The sequence below is a fragment of the Xenopus laevis genome, chromosome 7L, assembly GCF_017654675.1.
Source record: "Xenopus laevis strain J_2021 chromosome 7L, Xenopus_laevis_v10.1, whole genome shotgun sequence".
NCBI classification, from domain to species: domain Eukaryota; kingdom Metazoa; phylum Chordata; class Amphibia; order Anura; family Pipidae; genus Xenopus; species Xenopus laevis.
The window spans coordinates 24,012,610-24,039,133 of NC_054383.1; the positions used below are offsets into that span (position 1 = coordinate 24,012,610).

The 26,524-nt window shown below is 40.6% G+C and overlaps 1 protein-coding gene across 3 annotated transcripts in view; it reads left to right on the plus strand.

The window, feature by feature from the left end:
- The window catches only part of LOC108704947 (polycomb group RING finger protein 6), a 42,508-nt gene extending 24,684 nt beyond the window's left edge, over positions 1-17,824 (plus strand). Inside the window, exons 9-10 of one of the 3 annotated variants that reach the window (XM_041568673.1) lie at positions 233-319; positions 8,162-9,378. In XM_041568673.1, coding sequence (XP_041424607.1) covers positions 233-319; positions 8,162-8,476 — 402 coding nt within the window. In that variant the 3' untranslated portion in view covers positions 8,477-9,378. Of the gene's footprint in view, positions 1-232; positions 320-8,161; positions 9,867-17,659 lie in introns of those variants that run through there. The other 2 variants (XM_018241695.2, XM_018241694.2) reach the window with 2 other exon arrangements.
- The last annotated feature ends 8,700 nt before the right edge of the window (positions 17,825-26,524 follow it).

The following is a 26,524-nucleotide window of genomic DNA, read 5'->3' on the forward strand; positions in this document are numbered from 1 at the left end:
TATTTGGATAATGGGTTTCCAGATAACGTATCCCATACTTGCACTATGACTACTGATAGTGTAAATCATATATGAATAATTTCACAGCCTGGGTGCAAGTTTTTATTAATTAAATTGTATAAAGCGCCAACTTTGCAATTTTTACATTCATGGTTGACACCCAACGTATGCCGATATGTTTCTGTTGAAAGATGTGACACTTGGCTGATTATAAATGATGTTCTTGTTGCAGGTAGACATTATATGCGGAGATCACTTGCTAGAGCACTTTCAGACTCTGCGGGAAATTCTTGGTGCCATTGGTGAAAAAGCAGTTCAGGTATTATCTCTTTGCTATAAATACTGAAATGTTGCCCCCCATAATGTTTCCAGTCTCCAAGCTGGAAATCTTCCAGAACATCTCCTATAAGTCCTGGTTCCATTTGGAGAGGTTGATGATTAAGGGCTGGTAAGATAATAGATTCTTGGCGTAAATGAATATAGCTGAAAAGTGGATCATTATGAGAATTTACTTGTTTGTGACGAGCTTGTTCTCGGGCTATTACCCTTATTTTGCAACGTGTTCTAGGAATTTTCTGACTTTAATGGGAAAAGGGGAAATACCTTTATCTTATCACACCCTACACACATACCCACTACTCATTTTTGCTGCTGCTTTTTTTAAATGAAAAACGTAATGCAGCCATTTTTTATAAGTGTTCATATGCACTTGCTTGCCAGCTGTGAATTCATCATTATAAAGATACCCCTTATGCCTGTATATGCATTAATGTTGGGAATATATTTGTAAACCCAGACAAAGCCAAGTGGAAACCCTGGTTTCAGTGGCTGTGTAACCTTATTTCAATTTTTTTTTTTTTTTATGGGAAGAAATCTGGGGCTCACAGCAGAGACCTGCACAGGCCCATTTTGTTAGACCCGCGACCCACAAATTTCCCCCACTAATCTGCTACCCATCCCTACCCACAATAGCCCAACTTAACATCCGACCTGGGGGACACGCAAAACTATATGTGCACTTTGGACTGGTATTGTCACCCCGGTGGCGAAACTGCAGTAAAAGGGAAGAAAGCTCCTGGGACCACAGGGGAGGGTGGGAGGGATTAAGCCCACACCTTTGCCTGGTTACCCTCAGACTGCCCACACGGCCAGGGACTCTGGGATTTCCTGCTCGAGATACCTTTGTTGGTATTCCGTGGGAACCCAATCGAGTGCAGGACTCACAGTGGCTTCAGCTTCAACCCTGCATAACCTTGTTTATTTCAAAATATGCATGGAATTTAACCACATTGAGCTTTATATGGGTCCCTAGAGTCATTAAAAGATTTTACATCTCGGAAAATTATTTTATAAGGTTTTATATTGAATTCATGCTTTCGTGTAAGTGCAGTCTGCATCTCTCCCTTCGGCAATGTCTTGCTGCCAGTGAGAAATGGATACTACCCACTTGACACATCAATTGCAGATAAATATGCCCCATTTTTACCACTCACACTTTTTTTAAATTTCTGCTTAGGATTTCTTTTTAAAGGGGTCGTTTACCTTTAAATTAACATTTAGTATGAGTATAGAGTGGTATTCGGAGTCAATTTGCAATTGGTTTGCATTTTTTATTATTTGTGTGTTTTGAGTGATTTAGGTTTTTATTCAGCACCTCTCCAGTTTGCAATTTAAGCAGCCTGATATGGTTCAATGCATTGATTTGAATAAGAGACTGAAATATGAATGGTAAAGGGCCTGAACAGAAAAATGAGTAACCAAAAGTCGCAATAATATACATTACATATATTTGTAGCTATAAAGAGCAAATGTGTTTTAGATGGGGTCCCCTATTTGAAAGCTGGACAGAGTCAGAAGAAGAAAAAGTCAAATAATTTAAACTATAAATAAAGAAAAATGTAAAAGCTGCTTAGAATTAGCCATTCTATAACACACTAAAAGTTAATTTAAAGGTGTACCACCCCGTTAATAAGGTGACCTTATAGTATTGGTGCTACAGCAGCTCTGATTATCCTAACACCCCCTCACTAAAGCTGGCCATAAATGTTGAGATTTGTTAAAGATCAGATCCTGATCTTGAGACCACGATCTTCTCGGAACGATCGTACGAATTTACCATCAACTAAAAAGACCAATTTGCCCGGAAAACAAAGGGGAGCTGCCTGCTTGGCCCTGCAAACATAGATAGATTGCACTGGGACTGACAAAGATTTTTTGACCTGGCCGATCAATTTCCTGACAGATGTCGGCCCAAAAATCGTAAGATGTACGATCGTTCGAATCCCACTAACCGCACGATAATTTCGAAGGATTGGTCGGACTTCCCTAAAATCGGTCGTTCGGCATGAAGAATCATCACGTCTATGGGGAGCTTTAAGAAGCACTTTTAGAAATCAGACTAATGCACAACCCAATTGCCTGTGCTCCAATGTGACCATAAGATTAAGGAGGCAGAAAATAGGGTGGGAAAAATACCATCTCTGGGCTATTTGGCCCTGGAAAGCACATAAAAAAAATATCTAAATCGTTTCAATATCCCTTGAATTAGAGAAGGCAAAACAGGGCTTTTAGAAATCCGTCACTTATTTTACTTCCATTATGGTTTCATAACTGTGCATTATATAACATGCATACTATGTGCACTGTTATTCCTATAGCAAATCACTGGGTGCTGCAGAATATTTGTTAGCACTGTAGTTGTGCAAATACCTGCTGAGAGTGTGATCTCGCCTGTAAGGTGACAATGACTAATCTTCCGACTGCAGGAGGGGAGAGGGTGTTGGTATAAGCTGGGTCTCTGTTGGAAGCAGCACAGTAACAGAAAATGTGAGAAACAATATATTCCAGGGCACCTCTCTGTGTCTGAAATGTTGGGCTAGAAAATAATGTTTGGTTGAAAACCCTTCATTCACACATCACCATTCTGGCCTCCTATAACAGAACACAATTAGGAACACATTTATCAAGGGTCGAATTTCAAATTCATGTGAGTTTTTTTTTTTTTAAATGAAATGCGAATATTCAACTATTAAAAAAAAATCAAATATGTAAAACTCGAATGTCAGGAAGGCTGCAAACATCTTCAAATGGATCACTGGACCTCTCCCATTGACATAAAAATGAATTCGGCATGTTTTAGCTGGCGAATAGTCGAATGAGTTCTGAAGAGAGAGTATGATCAATCTTGAAATTCAAATTAAAACTCAAATCGAGTTTGGATAATTCACAATTCGAATTTGAGAGTTTTTGACCAAAACAAAAAAAAAATCGAAAATTCAAATTTTTAATTCAACCCTTAATAAATCTGCCACTTATTGTCTCTTAGGGGAATCTAGTTGCCAGTCGAAAATGAGACGGAATTAACGCCATATTACCCCAGTTCCCGGGGCACAAGTCACCACTTATAACAAAGATTGTCCCGTAGTTCAAAATTTTTAAAATTTTAATTTTATTCCAAAATCCATATTAAAAATATTTTCAGAGCGCCAACCTATTGCGCAGCACTGTAAAATGAATGTGCTTATACAAAGAAATCACATGAATTACATACATACAACATAGTCTTACCTACGTAACAACCAGTACCAGTGCAAAAGGTGAGTAACGATTGTCGTATGGTCAGTATGAAAATATTTTTAATATGGATTTTGAATTAGAAAATAATTTTACGAATTTTGAATAATGGGACATTCTTTGTTATAACCCCTATAATACATCCATAATTTCGTGTGTTGATATGATGTGTGGGATAAGGACATGCGAAAGCTAAAGGGCTGGGAAAGTGACTGCAAACTCTGCCCATGCCTGGCACAACAGGGTGCATACTCTGATTAATGTAGATATTTGACAAGCTATTTATAATGAGGTGTTTCCCGTGTCTGCTTTGATCTGGGATGTAACGCATTCACATGGAATAATGTGATTTCAAGAAGCAGCAGACAGAGTTATTGAGTGCGGTAAGTGAAGTATTCCTGTAAAATAACCCACCCAGAAATTACACTTTAAAGCATGACGGCCCTAATGAACAGTCACGATTCTGCTCGATGCAAAGACGCATGGGGGTATATTGTCACCTGCATGAAACAGCAGAAAATGTCCCTTCCATTGCGGCGTATTTAAAGGACATCTAAAGCCTAACTAAAGAAGTAGCTATAAATGTTGTACGTTACGTTTTGGGCTTCTGTACAAGCCCAAGGCAAACACAGCTCTTTAGCAGTAAAGATCTGTGTCTCAGAAGATGCCCCAGTAGCTCCCCATTTTTTTTTGTGCTGATTCACTGCACATGATCTGTGCTACTGTCACTTACTGAGCTTAGGGACCCACTCACAATATACAGTACACATAGAATAGAAATGTCACAATATAAGGCTGATTAGTAATTAATACAGATAATTACTACATGACAGCACAGGAACCAACGCAACTAGCATCAGAATTTAATAATCAGCCCTGTAGCATCATCTTATATTACAGACCAACCTCATTTTCTGCTTGACAATTTTCAGCGACCCCTAAGCGTAGCTTACTTCCCGACCTCTTTTAACTAGCCATAGGCATGTGGGTAAAAATACCCATGCTGGATTGGAAGAACAATTTCTAGTGTTTCATTGCCTTTAAATATACAGCTGGCCCCTTCAGATACAGTTATGGGGTCTGTTATCCAGAAGTCTTGGGACCTGGGGTTTATAATAAAACAAGTATTTCATTTGGTATTCATGTCATTGCCTTATTCATTTCGTATATCTACAGACACTTAATCATGAGTCTATGATTAAGTGTCTGTAGAGATACGAAACGCGTAAGGCAATGACATGAATACTGAATAAAATACTTGTTTTATTTACACGTCTGTGGAGGATTGGTCCTGGAGTGCCTGCTCAAATACAATACAGTTGGGATCCGCTCTCCTAGCTGAAGGTTCCTCTTCTATATGCAAATTAGGATTCGGTTCGTTATTCAGCCGAATCTTTCACGAAGGATTCAGGGGTTCAAAATATTGGATTCGGTGCATCCCTATGTTAAATATAATCCAAAATGAACTAAAGTATTTCCTTTAGAAAAAGAATTGCTTCTGCCATATCCTCCTTCATAGACGCTCTTAAATCAGATTTTATTGTTTTCAGTTAGGGATGCACGGAATCTAGCAGAACCGAATACTAATTTGCATGTGTAAACTAGGGACGGGTAGGGAATTCACACGACTTTTTGTGACAAAAGAAGAATTTTTTTCTACTTTTTCCTTTTCTGACTAATTTGCATATCCCGAATCTTTCAAGCAGGATTCTGGGATTTAGCTGAATCCAGAATAGTGGATACGGTGAATTCCTATGTTCAGTGCTTGTTTTTAAAGTTATTAGGAATCAGAACATTTTTGGCGACTCCGACACAAAATGTCTCCCAACTCCACGACTCCGCAGCTCTGGTAGTGCCCTCTGTGTATTTCTTCAGTTTTTCTTTCTTTGTGTGTTCTGGGGCTCCCGTACAATAAATCTCTTTGGTGTTTGGATGCACCAGAATCCTTCTCATGTTTCCCATAACAGACAGATTTGTCTTTCCTTTTTTATCTCTGCTCTTTTATACATATTGACATTATCTCTCGGAGAAACCATATCAATTCAATATTATGACAGTTTTCTTTCTCTCCCGAGAAACTTGCCTGGAGGTAAACTGAAAACAATAAATGAAAGATGGAGGCAGAGCAGTTTATAAGCTGATGATTCTAAGCATATTTTACAATAGAAACACTGCCTGTGGGCATAGGCGCTGTACATATTACCCTTCTGCATCTTGGGTCAAAAATTATTGATTAGTCGGCTTTTCTGTTATTTCCCAGCTGCCTGGAATATGCATAAAAAGCAAAGGAGCAGCTGTAGTGCTGGAGAAATTATAAAGGATTTGCAGTCTAGATATGGGGTGAACTAAATTAAGACAAATTTGCAGGATGAGCAAATTAGTATGATTTATTTTTTTTATATGCGTTAGAGGTTGTCGACCTATAAATGAACTTTTAGTATGAAGTAGAGAGTGATATTCCGGTTTGCATTTTTTTTTTATTTGTGTTTTTTGAGTGATTTAGCTTTTTATCCAGCAGCTCTCCAGTTTGCAGTTTCAGCAATCTGGTTACTAGGGTCCAAATTACCCCAGAGACCATGCATTGATTTGAATAAGAGACTGGAATATGAATAGGAGAGGGCCTGAATACAAAGTTGAAGAATAAAAAGTTTTAAAAAACAATAATACATTTGTAGCCTTTCAGAGCATTTGTTTTTTAGATGGGGTCAGTGAAAAAGGCAAAAAAAAAAACTCAAAAAAAATAAATAACCAAATGAAACGTTGCTTAGAATTAGCCATTCTATAACATACTAAAAGTTCACCACCCCTTTAAAACAAAACTTAAAATGATTGTATGTATCCATGTTCCACTGTATAAAGATCTTCTATGATTGGTCCAACAACAAATCCAACCAGCTGTATTGGGGCACATAAACCATCTTTAAAAAAAAAATGGGAGCGTAATGAAACCCCTATTCATTGTTGCTTGTAATAAGGATACACATAAGGGATGTCGAACTTAAAGAATACTACAGGTATTGGACCTGTTATCCAGATTGCTCGGGCCTGGGGTTTTCCGGATAATGGATCTTTCTGTAATTCAGATCTTCATACCTTAAGTCTACTAGAAAATCATGTAAACAGACTGGTTTTGCTTCCAATAAGGATTCACTATATCTTAGTTTGGATCAAGTACAAGGTACTGCTTTATTATTGGAAAAAAGGAAATAATTTTTAAAAATCTGGAATATTTGGATAAAATGGAGTCTATGGGAGACACCCTTTCCGTAATTTTAGCTTTCAGTATAACGGGTTTCCGGATAACGGATCCTATACCTGATCCTATATAGATCGGATACATAAACTGTGACCCTGTTTTCTTTCTTAATGAATAGACAAAGAGCTGGGATATCCCCTGCTAGAATCTAATCTGACAATATGTTGTAGGAGGTACGTTTAATTGTGCCTGACAGGCTTAGTTTCAAGGGAAAACAAGTACAAGAAAGGAGGGCCATTTGCAGAACTACAACATACATTATTAAAGCAAGCTGCGGGAGCTGGAGGAGTTCTCGATGTAAAAATATACTGACTGATTTATAACATAGTTGACCTAGTTGTTCAGCAGCAATAATCCTTTCTTAGTAATTCTGGGCCAAAAGATATAACAGCAGCCGCTTATTTTCTGCTCCTCTTTTTATTATATCCGTGCAGTCCACTGCTCCGTGCCAGTAATACCTGCATACCAGTATGTTGCCTGTGCATTCACATGTCATTTTCACTTTTCAGCATTTCTAGAAAGTGTGATATTTGTACGTAATGTTTTGCAGAGCTTTAGGAGCAGATCATGAATTGTGTCATGACTATGTATTGTACTAAACACAATAGACTGGGCGAGGCAACAGATAAGATGGCTGTAAGAGAAAGGAGTTGTAAATGTTAATGGGATACTGACATGGGAATTTTTTTTTTTTTCAAAACGCATCAGTTAATAGTGCTGCTCCAGCAGAATTCTTCACTGAAGATGATTTCTCAAAAGAGAATACAGTTTTGTTTTTTTTTACATTAAATTTTAAAATATTACATGGGGCCAGAAATATTGTCAGTTTCCCAGCTGCCAGTCATGTGACTTGTGCTCTGATAAACTTCAGTCACTCTTTACTGCTGTATTGCAAGTTGGAGTGATATCACCCCCTCTTCCCCCCAGCAGCATAACATAACAATGGGAAGGTAACCAGATAGCAGTTACCTAACACAAGATAACAGCTGCATGGTAGATCTAAGAACAGCACTGAATAGTAAAATCCAGGTCCCACTGCAGCACATTCAGTTACATTTAGTAGGAGAAACCAAAGGCTACTAGAAAGAAGTTCCATCCTAAAGTGCTGGTTCTTTCTGAAAGCACATGCCCAGGAAAAATAACCTGAGATGGCTGCCTACACACCTACACATTTTACAACTAAAAAAAAAATACACTTTCTGGTTCTGGAATAACATTTTATATTGTAGAGTGAATTATTTGCAGTGTAATTTAGAAATGAAAACTACATCCTAAAAATCATGACAGAATCTCTAAGTATAAAAAGATGATAATCTTCCTGTTTGGTGTTAGTGTTTTTTCCACCCATTAGGGCAGAGACACACACTCCGATTCGGGGAGATTAGGTGCCTGGCGACAAATCTCCTTCTTTGGCAGGATGGCACTCGGAGCACATCGTTTTCCAAAGTTGCCGGATACGTCCCCTATGTGGACTGGCAGACTACAGGAGATTCTGTTCGGCAGTACACCTGGTTTATGCAACTAAAACTTGCCTCCGCGTATGGAATTCAACAAAAAAAAAGCCCCTGCTTTGAGGCCACTGAAAGCAACATCCAAGGGGTTACCGGTTGGGGAACACTGCTGTACAACCTTGATTCCCTGCTGTAAATGGCGCATCTCCATGGAACTCCAGCTGTTGAATGACACTGGGATTGTTTAGCTCAGCTAGAGATATAGACGCGGATCGGGTTGTGGGTCAATTCCTGCTGCAGCTCTCTCCCTGCAGCTTTCCCTCCACTTGTCTCCCCCTCCCATCTGACTTCAGGCACAGCTCTCTTACACGACGCACTTCTGTCCCTCTCTGCTATCAGCCACATTTGACGGTCACTTCCAGTTTGCAGCAACATCACTTACTGTTTGATAGTGGTCAGTGGGTTGCGGGTCAGGTTGCAGATAAGGCAGTTGCGGGCCCGAGTCGAGTAGTGGTTCGGGTCTTAGAAATTGGTTTCCACGCAGGACTCTACCTTAGAGCTGTGGCCAACGTGGAGATTTGTCGGATGACTTCAGAATGATGGTTTTACTGCAGGCAAATTCAATTATTTCCAATAGAGAGGCATTTTTGGGGGATTTATCTCATGCATGTTAATAGTGGGCTACAAATCTCCTCATCGTCGTTGGGGGGGGGGGCTTAGCACTATTTATTTAAACATGTTAATGCAGTCACTGAGGGTAAAGAAGAAATGATTTTGTGCCTCTCCCTACTCTCTGGATCAGGTTTGATCTATAGACTGACATTGCTGCCTTAGAGAGAGACTGATATGAATGCAAATTGCTGGGCTGCACTGATTGCAAACCAATGGCATGTAAATGAAATGCAATCAGTGCAGCTCTCCTATCTGGGTTTTCTAGAAGTATTCACACTTCTTCTTGTTACCTTCTTGTATATTTTTTTTCCCAGCAAGTATGAGTTTAAAAAATCGTATCTCAAAAAATGTCTTTGGATTTGTTTTTTATTCCTTCGGAAATCAGTAACAAATATGTGATTCCTCCTAGGATGGCTTACTCGTTCTTCATTTTGTCTTGGTACTGTCTCCACTTTCTCTGACATGAAAAGCCTTGCACTGAAAGACAGAGCTTTAATCATGAAGAAAAACGCGAAAGCCATTGTAAATGTTACACATGGCACCTTTCAAGCTACTAAGGGAGTGTGATTTTACTGAAGGGGAAACTCAAGCTCTTCAGTAGAAATAAGATGGCTTACGTACGGACAAGACTGAGCCGTAGAGGGATGGATCAGCAACGTGAATATTATGTGAAGATGCTTTTCAGGCGTGACACCATCATAAGCTACTGAATATGAAATGAGACTGTCCCATTGGTTACAAGTATGACTAATATATTCTAAAATGAAATACCAGTTTGTAAATATTTGTCGGATGTAATCTGTAACTCGAATGCAGACTTTATAATTCAGATTCCTTTATATAGAGCCGAAAACAAGGCCACTGTTATAAATGAAATAATGCCTCTAAATTAAAAAAAAAACCTTTGTATTCTTCATTGTTGTTTGGATAATTTGCTGAAGAAAGTAATATGAACGTTTGCCACAGTAAATTGAGGTTTATTGCCATTAATGTAAAGTAAACCACTCTAGAAGCTGTTTGTTTAGGATAGCAGCTGCCATATTAGCTTTGTGTGACATCACTTCCTGTCTGAGTCTCTCCCTGCTCACTCATAGCTCTGGGCTCAGATTACAGAAGGGAGGGGTAGAGGAGCAAACTGAGCATGCTCAAGCCCTAGCCCTGGAGGTTTAAGCTGAAAGAAGGAAGTCTGATACCGAAGCCCATGTATACACAATAGAAGAAAAGAAATGCAGTGCAGCATTACTTTGAGGGTTTACTGGTGTAAATATTGTGTTATAGTGTTATATGGACCTTTCTGATAAAGCTTACTTAATTTTAGTCTTTCCTTCTTCTTTATGACTAGGGCCATACGGGAGCCAAAATCAGCTAGCTGAAATATGCTGTCTGATTTCAGCTCTACCGCAGGCTTTCATAATTGCTGAATTGGCTTCATCACAAACAGACTCAGAGGGTTTTGGCGAAGGACCACGAGTCTCTGCATTTTTAGTAGAAATCTGCTGAAATCTGTTCACACAGAGCATTTCATTGAGGAAAAGAGAAGGCACACGGTAGGGCTGAAATAAGCCAGCATATTTCAGTTAGCTGATTTCAGCCCCGGTGTGGCCCGGCCTTAAGGATGAGAAATTTAGTTTTTTCAAGGTTTTGCTTGTTTGCTCAACTTCATTCTGTTGGTGTTTGAGATTCTGTTGAGTATGTACAGAAAAGTAGCTGGAGAATTGTAGAGTTATCAGTGGTACATCCTTTAATTGGGCTAGCGTTGTAAGTGGCATGCTGCAGGCTTGTCTTTCATTCAGGGACATTGAAGCATGGCCTGGAAAGGCAATATACCTATACAGAACAACTGAATTATGGCAGGAATATTTCCACTATATTGCCAGAAGTATCTGGACACCTGTCTTGTCCAACAGCTCATTCCACAAAAGGTGAAGTTGGTCCTCAATTGTTGCTACAACAGACTCTACACTTCTCTGAAGGCTTTCCACTTTATAGTATGGGTGGGATTTGCTTCAGTTCAGCCACAAGAGCATTCGTGAGTTTGGGGAGCTGTTGTTGGGAATCAGATCTGGGACTCGGTATTCTGCTTCATTCCGCAGGAAGTCACTTTGTTTGAGATCAGGGCTTTGCGTAGTCCAGTCAGGTTCCTCCACTCCAATCTCATTAAACCAAATTTGCACTGACCTCACTTTGTGCTTGGAAACATTGTGTTCAAACTGTCGCAACAAAGTAGAAAAGTAATTGTGAGGAATATTATTGTACACTATAGCCTTAAGGTTGCGAGGAGCCCATGGAAAACTGTCCATGCCAACAAACTTCCAATCGGTATTACACATTCAGGCAGGTAGTGATCTCCTGAGATCTGCCAGATCCAGGTTTTTTCGTCAGACTTCCAGATTGGGTAGTGTTTACATTGTTCCAGAGTCCAGTGATGGGGACCTTAATGTAAATTTGTAAAGTCCTCCCAGTAATCTGGGCAAGATATAACATCAAATATATTGGTCAGCTCTATGACAATCAAGGGTTTAAGTCCTATGTGGCCATGACAGCAGAATTCAAACTTCCTAGGAAAATGTGGTATAGATATATTCAACTAAGAAGTGCAGCAACCAACCAGTTCCCAACTCTCCCCAAAATGTTCCTCTTTGGTTGAGGAAATCTTAAGGTCATCGGACAAGGGAAAATTAGTATCTTGCTTTTATACCTTTCTTAATAAACAAAGCCGAAATCCCTATGCACACTGTCACACCAAATGGGTGCCGGATATACCACACCTTGACCTTGATGACTGGGATGACGTCCCACACTCGTACTTACCCTCTGTAATAAGCAGTAATAACATCTTGGTACAATATCGTATGATAGACCGACTCTTACTCCAGCGAGGCAACACTCCCCGGCACGTACCTACACACCTTTTGGACATGCCCGTTGATAGATAAATTCTGGGGCAAGGTGGTAAATTTTGTTGCACAAACTCTTAATATGTTAAATGTGCAGACCCCTGAGATATGCCTCCTGGGTCTGGTTGAGAACATAACCCCTAACCCCTAATCAGCGTATTTCACCAAAGCTCTTAAACTTCAATGCTAGGAAAACAATTACCTTATTCTGGAAGCTACCAAAAGCTCCATCCTTAAAACGATGGCAATTCCTAGTAAATGATGCTCTCCCCTTATACAAGCTAACATACTTGAGCAGAGGGTGCCCAGACAGGTTTGAAAAAAAATCTGGGGCCCATGGATAGACGAATCTGCTGACCTACATTAACCTGACTCATGGATCCACACAAACCGGAAGTGATGTCACCCGTGGGTTGAAGTGATGTTACTCTGGAGGTGGGTCAAGCAGGTCAGGGGGAAAATTACTTTTATGAGCCTGCAATTGGCAGGACCACCTGCATGCTTAGGAAATCGGGGTCTTTCTGCTCTAAAGCCACTTTGCAGATATTCTGCAAGTACCCGACGCGATGTAGGACTCTGCCCTAATGCATATTATAAATCTGAAATTATTTGTTTTATTAATTTAAAAATCGAATTCAAGTTCCTTAACTGTTGATGGGACAGATGAGACGTTAACATCGGGGGATATCTACGATTACCCTTTGATTGGATGCCAACCTAGCAGCCTTATTAGTTAAATATGAAGACAGTACCATTTTCATCAAGCTCTGAGATTCTTCAGCAAAGCTTTTCTCACCAAATCAAACATTTCGTCACAAAGTGACCTTGACTAAAGTGACCTTCAAGTCTTCCTTGATCCATCAAGTGTCAGCTGAAAGATATTAATCATTGTGACAGTTGTACATTTCTAAAGATGTGACCTCAATAAACTGTCAGCCATCTTGGTTGTCACAATAAAAATCTGGTCCCTTTAAAATCATTTTTTGTTATTCCTGTTCTGAATGCACATCCCTCTTATCAAACTGCATGATGGCCATTAATGTGTTCATAGACCAGCACAATTCAATTCAGAGATGATTTAGAAGGCTGTTTACAGCAGACACTTGCGCATGTTTGGTTCTTAATGGAAATCCTTTTGCTAATGAAATGCAATATCGATCTCAGGTCTCGGAGGGCCTGAACCGCTGGCAGCCAATGTGATTAACATCCGTTCCATGGAGATTATCAGCATTTTGTGGTGTTATTAAAGTGTGATTTTCTTGATAAATGTGTTAACATTTCAGAGCAATGGAAGAGTAATTAAGCCTCATAATGGCACGGACGTAACTCAAGTCAGCCATATTGCATCTGCTTCTGCCATACAGTCTTGTATTTATTGGCTGATTAAGGCAATATCTTACCCTAGATGACTGGGTCTGGTACTAATTATACAGATTAGCTTGCTTTAATAATTAGTTTGCTCTAATAAAGAGAATTAAATAAATGCAAGTTATATTTTCAGGACACGTGGATCTTTGCCCTTTCTTTTACATCTTCCAAATCACACTCCATTGTACCCTTCATCTCTCCTTGCTGTATACGTTCTCCTCTGACTCCCTGTTTACTGCCTTCATCTTTTATTTGGCATCCTATGACTGCTAGTAAAATCCTAGGCTGTAAATCAGCCCTGACATTGGGTGTCCAACACTAAGGGGGTTATTTATCAAAGTCCGAATTTATCTCAATATTTTCTGCTACAAACTCTAATCAAATCTGCTTGGGTTTTTTACTTTTATTCATTATTATATTTTCCTAAAAATTTGCTTTATGGGAAAACAATCCAATTTTCAAGATCTTTTCGGATTTTATCATCCGATTTTCATGAATTTTTTTTTTTTTTCTTTGGAATTTTCACCCGAAATTGCACGAAACCCAGCGCACATCAAAAAATCATTGGGTCTTTTCCCATTGACTAAGGGGGTTATTTATCAAAGTCTGAATTTATCTCAATATTTTCTGCTACAAACTCCGATAAAATATGCTTGGGTTTTTTCCACTTATTTATTATTAAATTTTCCCGAAAATTTGCTTTGCGCAAAAAAATACAAATATTCATGATTTATTCCGATTTTTTTCATCCGATTTTCACGTACTTCACCCAGGGTATTGCACAAAAACCCAGCGGACATCAAAAAATCATTGGGACTTCTCCCATTAACTGTTATGCAACCTCGACAGGTCTGAGATGCCGGATTTTCTGATTCTGACTTTTCCATCCTCAGGGTTTAATACATTTTGAATACAAACTATTATTATTAATAGTCTTATTCTGCTTTTGGGATCTGGCTAGTGACATTGCGGGGTGTGTCTTGCTGTTTATCTCTATACCATTAAAGGTGCTTCTCAGCATGACACTCTGTGAATTTGAATAAATTACTAATCTGACTTTTCTCTACATTGTTAAATATATATATATTCTGTATAGTGTGCATTTGGTGCCTAAGCTCAGTAAGTGACAGTGACACAGAGAATGTGCAGTGAATCAGCAGAAAAAGAAGATGGGGAGCTACTGGGTCATCTTTTGGGGTACAGATCTTCGCTGTGATTGCCTTGAATTGGTACAGAAACCCAAAATGTAATATGCAGTAGTGACTCAACCAACACCAAACCCCCATCTGCACCTGACCCTAACCTACAAAATGTTGCCAATGTAGGACCTGCACCCAACCTGTATCTATGTCTCCTCACTCTGTACGCTACTTCTGTATGTACCCCTGGTTCCAAGATAGGGAATCTTTGGGAGCAATGCAGGAGCAGGCCCGGACTGGCAATCTGTGGGTTCTGGCAAATGCCAGAGGGGCTGCTATAAGGTGCCATAGAAAGTCAGTATTTAGTGGGCTGGTGGGGGCTGTTTGGGCCTCTGAGTGGGCCTCTGTGTACCTGAAATGCCAGGGCCTATTTTAATTCTCAGTCTGGACCTGTGGAGGAGTGTACTTCCCCAGTCTGACCTGGGTTGTCTCTCCTCCCCCCCAGTCTACCTGCACCCCTGGGACAATGCCCCTAATTTTTTACTCACCCCTCTGTGCAGATTTTGGCCTCGGAGTTCGCGACAGCCATCCTTTTTCTTCGGTCTATTTCGGCGCATGCGCAGTTGGAGTAAATTTCCAGTCCCGAACCACTGCACATGCGCCGCAAGTCATGAAAATTGCGATTTCAGAACTTTTGGTAATTTCGTTACTTTTGGCACATGCGCAGTTGTTTGACACCAGAAACTTACTCCAATGCCGTCAATACACAAAGATTCCCGGAGAAGAAGAAGATGGCTGCCGTGAACTCCGAGGTCAGAATCTGCACGGAGGGTTGAGTAAAAAATTAGGGGCATTTGCCCAGGGGGGCAGGTAGGCTGGGGGGGAGGAGGGAGGGGGTCTACCCAGGGTAGGAGGGGAGGGTTTTTTTTTTTATTACAGATTGAATTCTCCTTTAAGGTTTAGGGTACTGCCAGGCTGATTCTTGGGTACAGGCACGTGGAGCAGATTTTGTGACAAAATGCATACTTACGTATTTTGGAGGAGAAATCCACTTACCATACATAATAAACATATATATATATACACATTCATATACCACGACTCCATGCAAATTGAACCTGAACCTGAAACAGCATCTCGGCAAGTGTTTTATGGCCAGCTTGATAATTAAAGATGTCCTTGCCAGGGCTTTGCGTGATTCATGTATTTGGCACTAAACCTTATCACTGAGACGAGGGACGGGGAACAATGTTCTCCGCAATGTGTATTTGGCCTTTTTCTGCCAAATTGATAACCATTCCCTATCAGTACAATGTACAAAAGCATCTGACGTGGCCCTTTTAGAAAGGAAAATTCCAGCAAGTGGAGAAATCCCTATCTATAAATATCATTCAAATTAAATAAGCCTCGCGCGAGTCCGCTTTTACTGCTGCTGAATTATTAATGCTGGAAGCAGCAAATGGAAGGGGGAGCGAGTGGGAATCTTGTTTAAAGCAAATGTGAATTTTATCGTTGCAGAAGACAAAACTAAATCTTTAAAAAGCTGCAAATGCGGCTTTCCACTGTGCCGACTAACGCCTTCATTTTCACAGCCCTCCTCTAAATCATTGTGAGAAAAAGAATATATTTTCCAGTCGATATTGGCTGAAATCCTATTAGTTTCTTCTCCTCGGGGGGGGGGGGGGGGTAGCGGTGTGTTGCTTTGTTCTGCTCGCTATGCCGGCAACATTGCCTCTTGGGGATTGCTGTGCAGTGCAATGAAGCTGCACTATTTTGCCCTTATGATTACTCCTTTGCCATTATATAGTTCAGTAAGTATTAGTTGTAACCCCCGGGGCTGCGCGGAAATAAACACAGTAGGCAGCTTGTCGAAAACATCAGATTTTTCTGCTTTTGCAGCAATTTACAACCAATGCCCGTCTTGCAGATGCTGAATTTATCATATTCATTGTTTTTTGAGTATCCTTGATGTGACCTATTGTTTCACCTATATGCACAGCGGAATCTATAAAGCAGGGGTGTCCAACCTTTTGGCTTCCCTGGGCCACATTGGAAAAAGAAAAATTGTCTGGGGCCGCTTATGAAATACACAAATACTTTTGATTTGTGAAATTAAAGAAAAAACACAAAAAAGAACTACAGTACCAGTTAGATAACCAGATGGAACTATACATTGAATTATGGGACACCTGGATATTAAACGTATTACGGTATTATATTATAATTACTAACTGGGCAATGGGCAGAGTCCCCCATCCTCCCTACTCCATAGGTCACCACATTGTTCCAACCTGGCATAGTTAAGCCTGTTCCTAACAAGACGACAGACTGAGGTGGTTAATGTGTCTGGACTTAGAGAGCACAAAGTGTTATTTCACTCTCATTTTCTCTGTATTTCCATACCCTTATTTCTTAATTTCTTTCTTTTTTTCTTCCTTTTCTCTCTCCTTCAAGCTGGGCCACATTCATATCCACCCTCGGGCCGCAGGTTGGACACCCCTGGTATAAATGCACAATGGATTGCACAGGGCATGCAACACAGGAATATGTTATAGTTGGACTAAAGCAAGCAAGGGACACCTGGAGCCTTCCAGAAGTTGTAGAGAGCATTATGATGGGGTACAGGTTGACAGCCACTGGCCTAGAGGGTAAATACATGGGCCAATTAAAGGTGCCTTGAGCTTATTGGCCTGTGTATGGGGCCATTCCAACGGCCTACCTGAGTGATATCTGGGCAATAGCTGGCAGGTTTGAAAAATTCCTGTCTAATATGTCTTTTAGGGGTGCTCCCTTTCTTAGCAGAATAACTCAAATAACCGACTCCAGCACAAACAAAAGGTATGGCAAACACCCTGTACGCAGAGAAACAGGATTTCCATCAGAGACGGTTATTTTTAAAAAGCGAGCACCTGGGTTAGGGGTTCATTCCCCCCCAAAAGATGTATTAGACAGTAGCGTCACTAGAGGGGGGCGTGACGCACAGGCGGGCCCCGCCCCCTCCGTACGGCCGCATTTGTCAGTGGCGCGTGAGCTGCCGGGGGGGCCTGAGGGGGTGCGGGCCCTGGCCCGCTCGCACCCCCTGCTCCCCCAGTAGTTCCGCCACTGGTATTAGACCTGTCAATCAAAAACTGACTCCACTTACTACATAAAGACAGAAAGAATAGAGACCGGTTGCTCAGAGGAGAAGAGTGAAGAGCAACTTGATTATTTCAGAAACAATGCAGAATTTTTCATTGATTGAGTTTAGAAAGTTTCTTATTTCAGTGTGCTGAAGCTAATATTAAATTTTCATTTCCGCAATAGTTTCCCTTCAAAGAGTGAACGCCAATGGTTAAGGGTGCAACCTCCCCCCAAAGGATGTATTTGACGTAACTATCATTAAAAAACTGACTCCGCCTACTGCATGAAGACAATGAAGAGAGACAGGTTCCTCAGAGGGGGAGAGGGAAGAATAACTTGATTATTTCATAAACAGTAAGTTTTTAATTGATTATATTTCTAAAGTTTTTTTTATTTCAGCAAGATGAAGCTTATATTAAATTTTCATTTTCACAATAGATCCCCTTTAAGTCGACTTTTTAGAATGTTATAAAATGACCAGTTCTAAGTAACTTTTCAACTTGTCATTTTTTTTATAGTTTGCCTTCTAACACTTTCCAGCTTTCAAATAGGGGTCACTGACCCCTTCTAAAAAACAAATGCTTTGCTACTTTTTATTACTCATATTTTTTATTCAGGCCCTCTCCTATTCATGTTTTGGTCTCTTATTCAAGACAGTGCATCGTTGCTAGGGTAATTTGGATCCTAGCAGCCAGACTGCTGAAATCACAAACTGGAGAGCTGCTGAATAAAAAGCTAAATAACTCAAAAGCCAAAATAAAATAAAAATAATAAACAATTGCAAATTGACTCAGAAAGAATTACATGTATATATAATGATTTCCAGAGATCACTGTTCTCCTTATGTCCTTCTTCTTGACATTTTGAAACTGTTTACTGAAAGTGTTTGTAGACATTAGGGGGCAAATTTACTTAAGGTTGAATAGCGAGGGTTAATTAACCCATGCTATCCGACTGTCGAAGTTAAATCTTTCGACTTTGAATATCGAAGTCGAAGGATTTAGCGATATTCGAACGATCGAACGAAAAATCCTTTGAATCGTTCTATTCGAAGGATTTTAATCCATCGATCAAACGATTTTCCATCGAGCAAAAAAAGCTAACAAAGCCTAGGCTAACATTGACCTCGGTAGCTTTTAGGCGGCGAACTAGGGGGTGGAAGTTTTTTCTTAAAGAGACAGTACTTCGACTATCGAATAGTCGAACGATTTTTAGTTTGAATCGTTCGATTTGAAGGTCGAAGTAGCCCATTCGATCGTCGAAGTAGCCAAAAAAAAACATTCGCAATACGAAGTTTTTTACCTCTATTCCTTCACTCAAGCTAAGTAAATGGGCCCCTAGGGGTCAATTATTTACTGCACTTGACTTGACTTAAAAATCCCATTCGTTAAAGATTCTTGCACTCATGTTCTTCTGTATACTTGCTCGGTTGTTGCTGCCTTCCTCCTGTCTTATTGTCTGAATTGAGCACAGTTACATCTATTGACACAAACCACTGCTGGAACTCTGGAGCTGACGCCACCTCTGAAGTAGGAGTCGCTTGCTGCAGTGCAGTTGTGGCGAATGAATCAGGTGCACACGTCACTCTCACCCCCAAATTCCAGAAATTATACCAACTGGATATGGAAAATGTGCATCTGACTGTCATCAACTGCAAGCGCAACTGCAGTTTTGATGCATCAGCCACAATTGCATCAGATGCATCTTCCCCGGGCGAGCGCATTGATACTGGAATTATGGGGGTGCAATTATGGAGGCTGCATTGTGGGTAAAAAAAACATGGGGACTGTTTCCAAAATTGCACACTAATGCAGTAAGTAAATGACCCCTAGTATTCTGAGGGCAGAGACAAACGAGAAGATTCAGGGATATTAGTCGCCTGGCGACAAATCGTATCTTCTTCGGGCGACTAATCTCCCCAAACTGCCTCCCTGCCGGCTAGAATCGAAATCGCCGGCAGAATGTCACTCTGAGCGCTTTGTTTTCCAAAGTCGTCCGAAGTTGCCTCCAGGAAAACAAAGCAATCCGAGTGCCATCCCGCCTGCGATTTAGATTCTAGCCAGCAGGGAGGCAGTTTGGGGAGATTAGTTGCCGAAGAAGAGACGATTTGACGCCGGGCGACTAAACCTCCCCAAATCGTCTCGTCTGTCTCTGCCCTGAATGACAACATTATACATTATTTCTGTATCACCTCGAGCGGCCTGTGTGTTGCTTTTAATCCTAGCCTCGGTTGTGTTTTCCTCAAGTTATTGTCTAGGGACAAGGGGGAAGGAGAACATAGACCTCCCTCTACAAGGAGATTTTCTTTGGGGGAAGGTGTTTTAAGAGAGTGTTTCCTCCCACACAATATCTCTTTTGTTTCAAATTTATCTTCATACACGGTCCGAAATAAATAAAAAGCTCACCAACCCCTTTAAGTAATTTGTAAATGTAATTACAAAAGCAAGCAGTATTCGTTTACCCATTTCTGTACTCCTTGTTCTGGCCTTCAAGCAATGTAGCAGAAGTCAGCTCTCCTCTAGCCAATACAGATCTGTCAATCAAACAGATATTTCAAGAGCAATAGCAATGACCTTCAGCAGCAACTTAATATTAATAGTACATGTACTGTGTTTCATAGGTATTCCTAAAGCAACAACATATTCTGCAGGTCTGTACAATAAATGGTTATATGGTCATGGAATGTGCCCGCTGTTGTAAAATATGAAGATATTAGAAGTCACCTTGGAGTTCTATTACCTGTATAAAAACACTCAGCATTTGGCCTTGTGCCTTTATATAGTCATGGAACATATTGGTGACTTATTATATCCTTATAATACACAAAAGCCATGAATATCCTGTAAATTATAGCCTTATAAACGGTGAGTTCTGATGTCATCAGTTATAAACGGTGAGTTCTGATGTCATTTCTGTCACATGACTCACTGAAACATGTGTATTATAATAAATAAAGTACCCCCAGTTGTAAAATATGAGGATATTAGAAGTTACCTCGGAGTTCCATGACCTGTATAAAATACTCGGCCTTCGGCCTCGTGCTTTTATATGGTCATGAAACTCCTCGGTAACTTATAATATCCTTATATTTTACAAGAGGGGGTACTTTATTCACTATATAATCTACAGTCTGGTCATTTCCCTATGGGACCAGACTGTAAATGATATCCTTATAAACGGCGCGTTCTGACGTCAGAATGCACCATTTATAACAGGGGTCCCCGGTCGCCGAATTTGACACAGCGCTTCTGAATTTGACGCCGCCACGTTCAAATTGAACGCCAACGAGCCCAAATTGGACAACGGCGCACCCGATTTGGACACCGGCGACCAGACTGAAATCTATAAAGATATTAGAAGTCACCTCGGAGTTACAGTATGTGACCTGTATAAAAGCACTCGGCCTTCGGCCTCATTCCTCGGTGACATAATATCTTTATAAATTACAGTAGGGGGTACATTATCCACTATATATCTTACAATAGGGGGTATATTATTCACTATATATATATATATATATATATATATATATATATATATATAACAGCCTTGCTTACCGGCCTGAGATTCAAAACAGGCCCTGGCATTTCAAGTACACAGAGATCCAAAGGACCAATAAGTAGTGACTGTCTATGACATATCACAACTGCCCCTATGAGAGCTCAACACTGGGCTTAAAACAAAAGCTGATTACCCTCCTTTCATCCCAGTTTGAAGGGAGCCTAGGTTCCGCTTCTCCCTGGATCCTTGAGTATCACTCACCACCACCTCCATCTGTTGTTCCATTCTGGTGCTGATTTTAAGTAGGGATGCAGCAAATCCAGGATTCGGTTCAGGATTTGGCCTTTTTCAGCAGGATTCGGCCGAATCCTTCTGCCCAGACGAACCGAATCTTAATTTGCATATGCAAATTAGGGGTGGGGAGGTAAATTGCGTGACTTTTTGTCACAAAACAAGGAAGTAAAAAATGTTTTCCCTTTCCCACCCCTAATTTACATATGCAAATTAGGATTTGGATTCGGTTCGGTATTTGGCCGAATCTTTCGAGAAGGATTCGGGGGTTCGGCCAAATCCAAAATAGTGGATTTGGTGCATCCCTAATTTAAAGTGCCTTTCAAAATATCAGGGATCAAAAGCCACTGAATATTCCTTTGAATTTCTACTAAAAGCCCACAGAGCACAGCCATAAACAAGTGCCTCTCCTGCTGCCTTTAGTCCTTCTCTTTGTCTTTTATAAAAAAATCAATATTTGTTTTCATTAGAAAGTACATTGCTGCTTGTTGCACAGTGTATTGCAATACACACTACCATTCAGTTTATATCCTTGGCAGTTATACTATCAGGAGTCAGTGAGACTGTGACCTTTTGTTTCCTCTTTGTGCCCTTTATTCTGCTCATCAGCAATGGTCCCCAAGGAGCTTGGAATGTCACAGTCTCACTGCTCAGTGCAGCCTCAATGATATTGCTTGACTCTCCTCATATGCACATTGTTGCTCTTTGTACCTGTATGTATTATACGGTTACATGTAAGGGCTTCCCACAGCTTTATTTTTAGTTGGAAGTGGGGGTCATGTATGTGTTTAACATATAATACTTTTTAATCTAATAATACACACAAATATTATTTCTTTATTCCTTTAAACCATTGCTGTTTGCTGGAATGTTTACCCCTATAAGGCACGTGTCCCTCCAAGGCATTTGTATGGCCATAGACATAGATTTCTTTCCTATGACTATTTTAATATAATTTGCCATTCGGGTTATATGTGCACAACTTGCAGGCCCAGATTTGTGGCAAGGCCACAAAGGCCCGGGCCTAGGGTGGCGATATTCTTGGGGCAGTATGCTGCTCAGCTGCATCCTTAGGAGCACTGGGGACTTAACGCTCCCTAGTGCTTCTGTGACGGAGAGCAATGCGCCCGGCGCTAGGACCCTGTGGCCACGAGGGGCAGATCGAGAGGAAACAGCGGCGCAGGGACCATGTGGCCTCTATATGCAGACTTTTCAAGATTTTTAATGGTTTGGAACAGTTCCCTAAGCCTAGCACTCTGCCCTCCTTCTGATCTGTCTGACTACTTTGCTGAGCTGTCTGACTACTGTTACTTTGTATCAACAGCAATCTGTCCTTAGCCTGCATCCTCCAAACCCCACAATTCCCTGCACACGTGATTTCAATAAGTACAGGCCATCCCAGTGCAATGCATTGTGGGTTATGTAGTTCCTGCATACTGTCTGTAAGCTGTGGAGAAGTTGTTACAATTTGTAACATCAGTGTTTAGTACCTCCTTCCCTGCCAGGATTTCAAATGATGCAGAAAGAGAAGAACTGTTAAACAGCTGGATTTCAGCTTAGAAAATGGCATTTATTCATACTGTTTGATGAAACGGGTAACTGTGATGGGTATATTAGGGGTTTCTGTGTTATTTGGGCCTCTTTATCAAATTTTGGTTTGGAAGCCGGAGTTCCCCTTTAAGTTACAGGAGATGTAATTATCCCCATATGGTCTCGTGATCAACCCTAGTTCCAGGTTAACTAAAATTGGATTAATTCAAAAATAAAAAAAAGAGACCAATGGATATTAAATACAGTAACAAAAATAATTATAAGAAAACAAAAATTAAAGATTTATTAGGACATGTTTAGGTCACTGACCACATCCAAAAAAAAAACAAATGTTCTGTAAGTTTATTGTTATTGCTACTTTTTATTACTTTCTATTTTCGCCCTCTCCTATTTATTTTCCGGTCTCTTATTCAAATAATTGCACGGTTGCTAGGAAATTTGGGCCTAGCAACCAGATTGATGATGCAAAATAGAGAGCTGCTGAATAAAAGCTAAATAACTCAACAGCCACAAATAATAAAAAATAAAAAAAACAATTGCAGATTGTCTCAGAAAATCACTGTCTACATTATATTAAAAGTTAATTTAAAGGTGAGCAACCAGTTTTAATACGTATTTAGTATAAATGTTGTGTTGGGTCCCTTTATTTTGCTAATTTTTACACTTATCAACGTCACTTGGAAATTGATGAACCCAAAAATATAAGCAGCAGCCTCAGTTGTCCATAGATTTATATAATATCAAGGGAAAGGACAAGCTGAATGTGTCGGATCCCAAGGCAACAGCTACACCGTGTCATTTTCTAATTAATACAGCAATGAGGAGCAATGCTTCATGGGAACGGTGTTGTTAGCTTTCGGAGAAGGTGCCTCCAGACAGTGAGACCAGATAGCGGTGATCAAAGAGCAGAGATTTGGTTATCGGCTGGAAGCTCTTTGCTTGCAGTCTATTTACAGAGAGTATCTGGGATCTTCCCATCTTGGAATTGCCCTTTGTGCTACAGCACTTAACAGCCTTCAGTCCTTTAAAAATTGGATCTGATTTGCTTTAATTAGGTTGAGACACATTCATTTATTTTTATTCTTTAAGACTCATGCTGAATATTTGGGGAAATGCCTATTTGTTCTCCTAGCAGCTCCAAGAAGGCAAACTGGAAGGTCAGGGTCAGTGAGAGTGAAGGGTATGAGTTAGGGGAGTCCAAAACCACTGCATAAAGAGTCCTATTGTCACTGGGCCTTTCAAAGATAGTTTCCTTCCTACCTGCACCACTTCTTTCTTCCTATCACTCAGGTCTGGACATTTCAGGTACACAGAGGCCCAATAAGCCGCCACAGAGGCCCACCCAGCCCCCACCATCCCACTAAATACTGACTTTCTATGGCACCTTATAGCAGCCCCTCTGGCATTTGCCAGAACCCACAGATTGAAGCGAAAAGAAGGTAAATTCCGCACACCAGCTCGTCAGTTGAAAAACATCATCTTTATTCGACCATATTAAAAACGCGTCAAGCAGCGTGTGTTTTAATATGGTCGAATAAAGATGATGTTTTTCAACTGACGAGCTGGTGTGCGGAATTTACCTTCTTTTCGCTTCTGTCTGTATATGGCGTGGGACGCCAAAGTTCCTGCACCCGGACTTGTACAACAATTTGCCGGCTTCTGAAAACTACAGAATTTGCGGTGAGTCGGAGCGGTTAATATATCAGAACCCACAGATTGCCAGTCCGGCACTGCACCAATGCCATGGTCACGCTCCCGTTCCTTTTTGATGCTGGACCATTCTCCCTATTGTTCCTTCACCATGTCCCTCCTCCTTCCCTTGCCTGTAGAATGGCCACCCTTCTTCTTTTAGGAGATGCAAGGTTGTTGTGTAATGCAAAGCCATTCATATGGTGTATATGTCCCAATATATTTCTAAGAACTGATCCTTAGAATGCCTGATATCTGCAGAACCCTTGCTTGTTAATAGGCAGTACAGGTATTTATTATCCACAATGTTATAGACCTGGGTTTTTTCCAATTTATTGTAAAGGGGGCTGTACTCACACAGACGCATGTATGCGCCAAACGCAGGTGAAATGCAACATGCTGCGTCCCACTTGAGTTTGACGCTTACATGCGTCTGTGTGAGTACAGCACCCATGACAATAATTGAGTGTGTCTACTCCTGCGCTACCCTGAGGCATAACGCAGGGGAGAGCAGGTAAAACCTCCCATGTGTAAGAGCCCTCTGGCTGACGGTCATTCATAGACAGATGGAAGATAGTCTTCCAATATTTCCCTTAAGATAGATATATTTAAAAATTTTGAACTTTTTTCCCTTTTATATTGGGTGCATTATGCATAGCATTCCACGCAGAAAATGCAGGGCCTAATTTTAACGATGGATGTAAAATATTTTAGGACATCCTTATATTGCAAGGGGAGTCAGTATTCGGCTTTATTAACATTTGAAATATGAAAATCTAAGGTTCTGTGACTGTTCTTATGGAGTCACTGCCAGCTGCATTGTGCCCTGCCCTCTTCAATATACTCAGTTTACATTTGGGCTTCTTTCATTACAGTGAAAGCCCTTTAAACTTGGCAGATAATTTTAGTCACTCTGATTTGTGAGAAGATCATCCACAGATCCTTCAATGCAAGCTGCCTTTCATGCAAGCTGCCCCCATGTTAAAGGAGAACTAAACCCTAAAAATGAATACGGCTAAAAATGTCATATTTTATATACTGAACTTATTGCACCAGCCTAAAGTTTCAGCTTGTCAATAGCAGCAATGACCCAGGACTTCAAACTTGTCACAGGGGGTCACCATCTTGGAAAGTGTCTGTGACACGCACATGCTCAGTGGGCTCTGAGCAGCTGTTGAGAAGCTAAACTTAGGGGTCGTCACAAATTATCCAGCAGAAAATAAGGTTGGTCTGTAATATAAGCTGATGCTACAGGGCTGATTATTAAATTCTGATGCTAATTGCACTGGTTTCTCTGCTGTCATGTAGTAATTATCTGTATTAATTACTAATCAGCCTTATAGTGTGACATTTATATTCTATTGTACTGTGCATTGTGAGTGGGTCCCTAAGCTCAGTAAGTGACAGCAGATGGAGAGCTACTGGGGCATCTTTGGAGACATACATCTTTACTGCTAAAGGGCTGTGGTTGCCTTGGTCTGGTACAGAAGCCAAAAACAAAATGTACATTTCTACCTACTTCTTTAGTTCTCCTTTAAGACTCTAACTAAAGGAACATATAAAGGCTACACAGCCTATAGTATACAGTGTCATTCATGAATTAAATATCTTACAGCCATTGTTTCATATATATGTAACCTTATTGTGAGCTATGGGGGACCCCAGTGAATGTTTGTATGCAAACGGGGGGGAGGACATAAATCAAATATATGTAACCTTGTTGTGAGCTAAGGGGGACCCCAGTGGGGGGAGTGGGCAGATCATAACTCTCCTTAAAAGTCTTTAACATTAGGAAATAAGAAACTCCTAAAATAGAAATACAGAAGGGTTCAATACTAAAGGGGGCTTGTTTTTGTACACAGTACCCCTTGTCATCCCCCATTTGTACGTGATGGGTGAAGAACCCAGAAGTGGGCAACCACCTTATAACCATCATGTAATGAGGCCCATGTGCAGGGCTACTATTAGGAGAGATACGTATGGTACTGCAGTCAGGGGGGCAGCTGGGAAATTGAC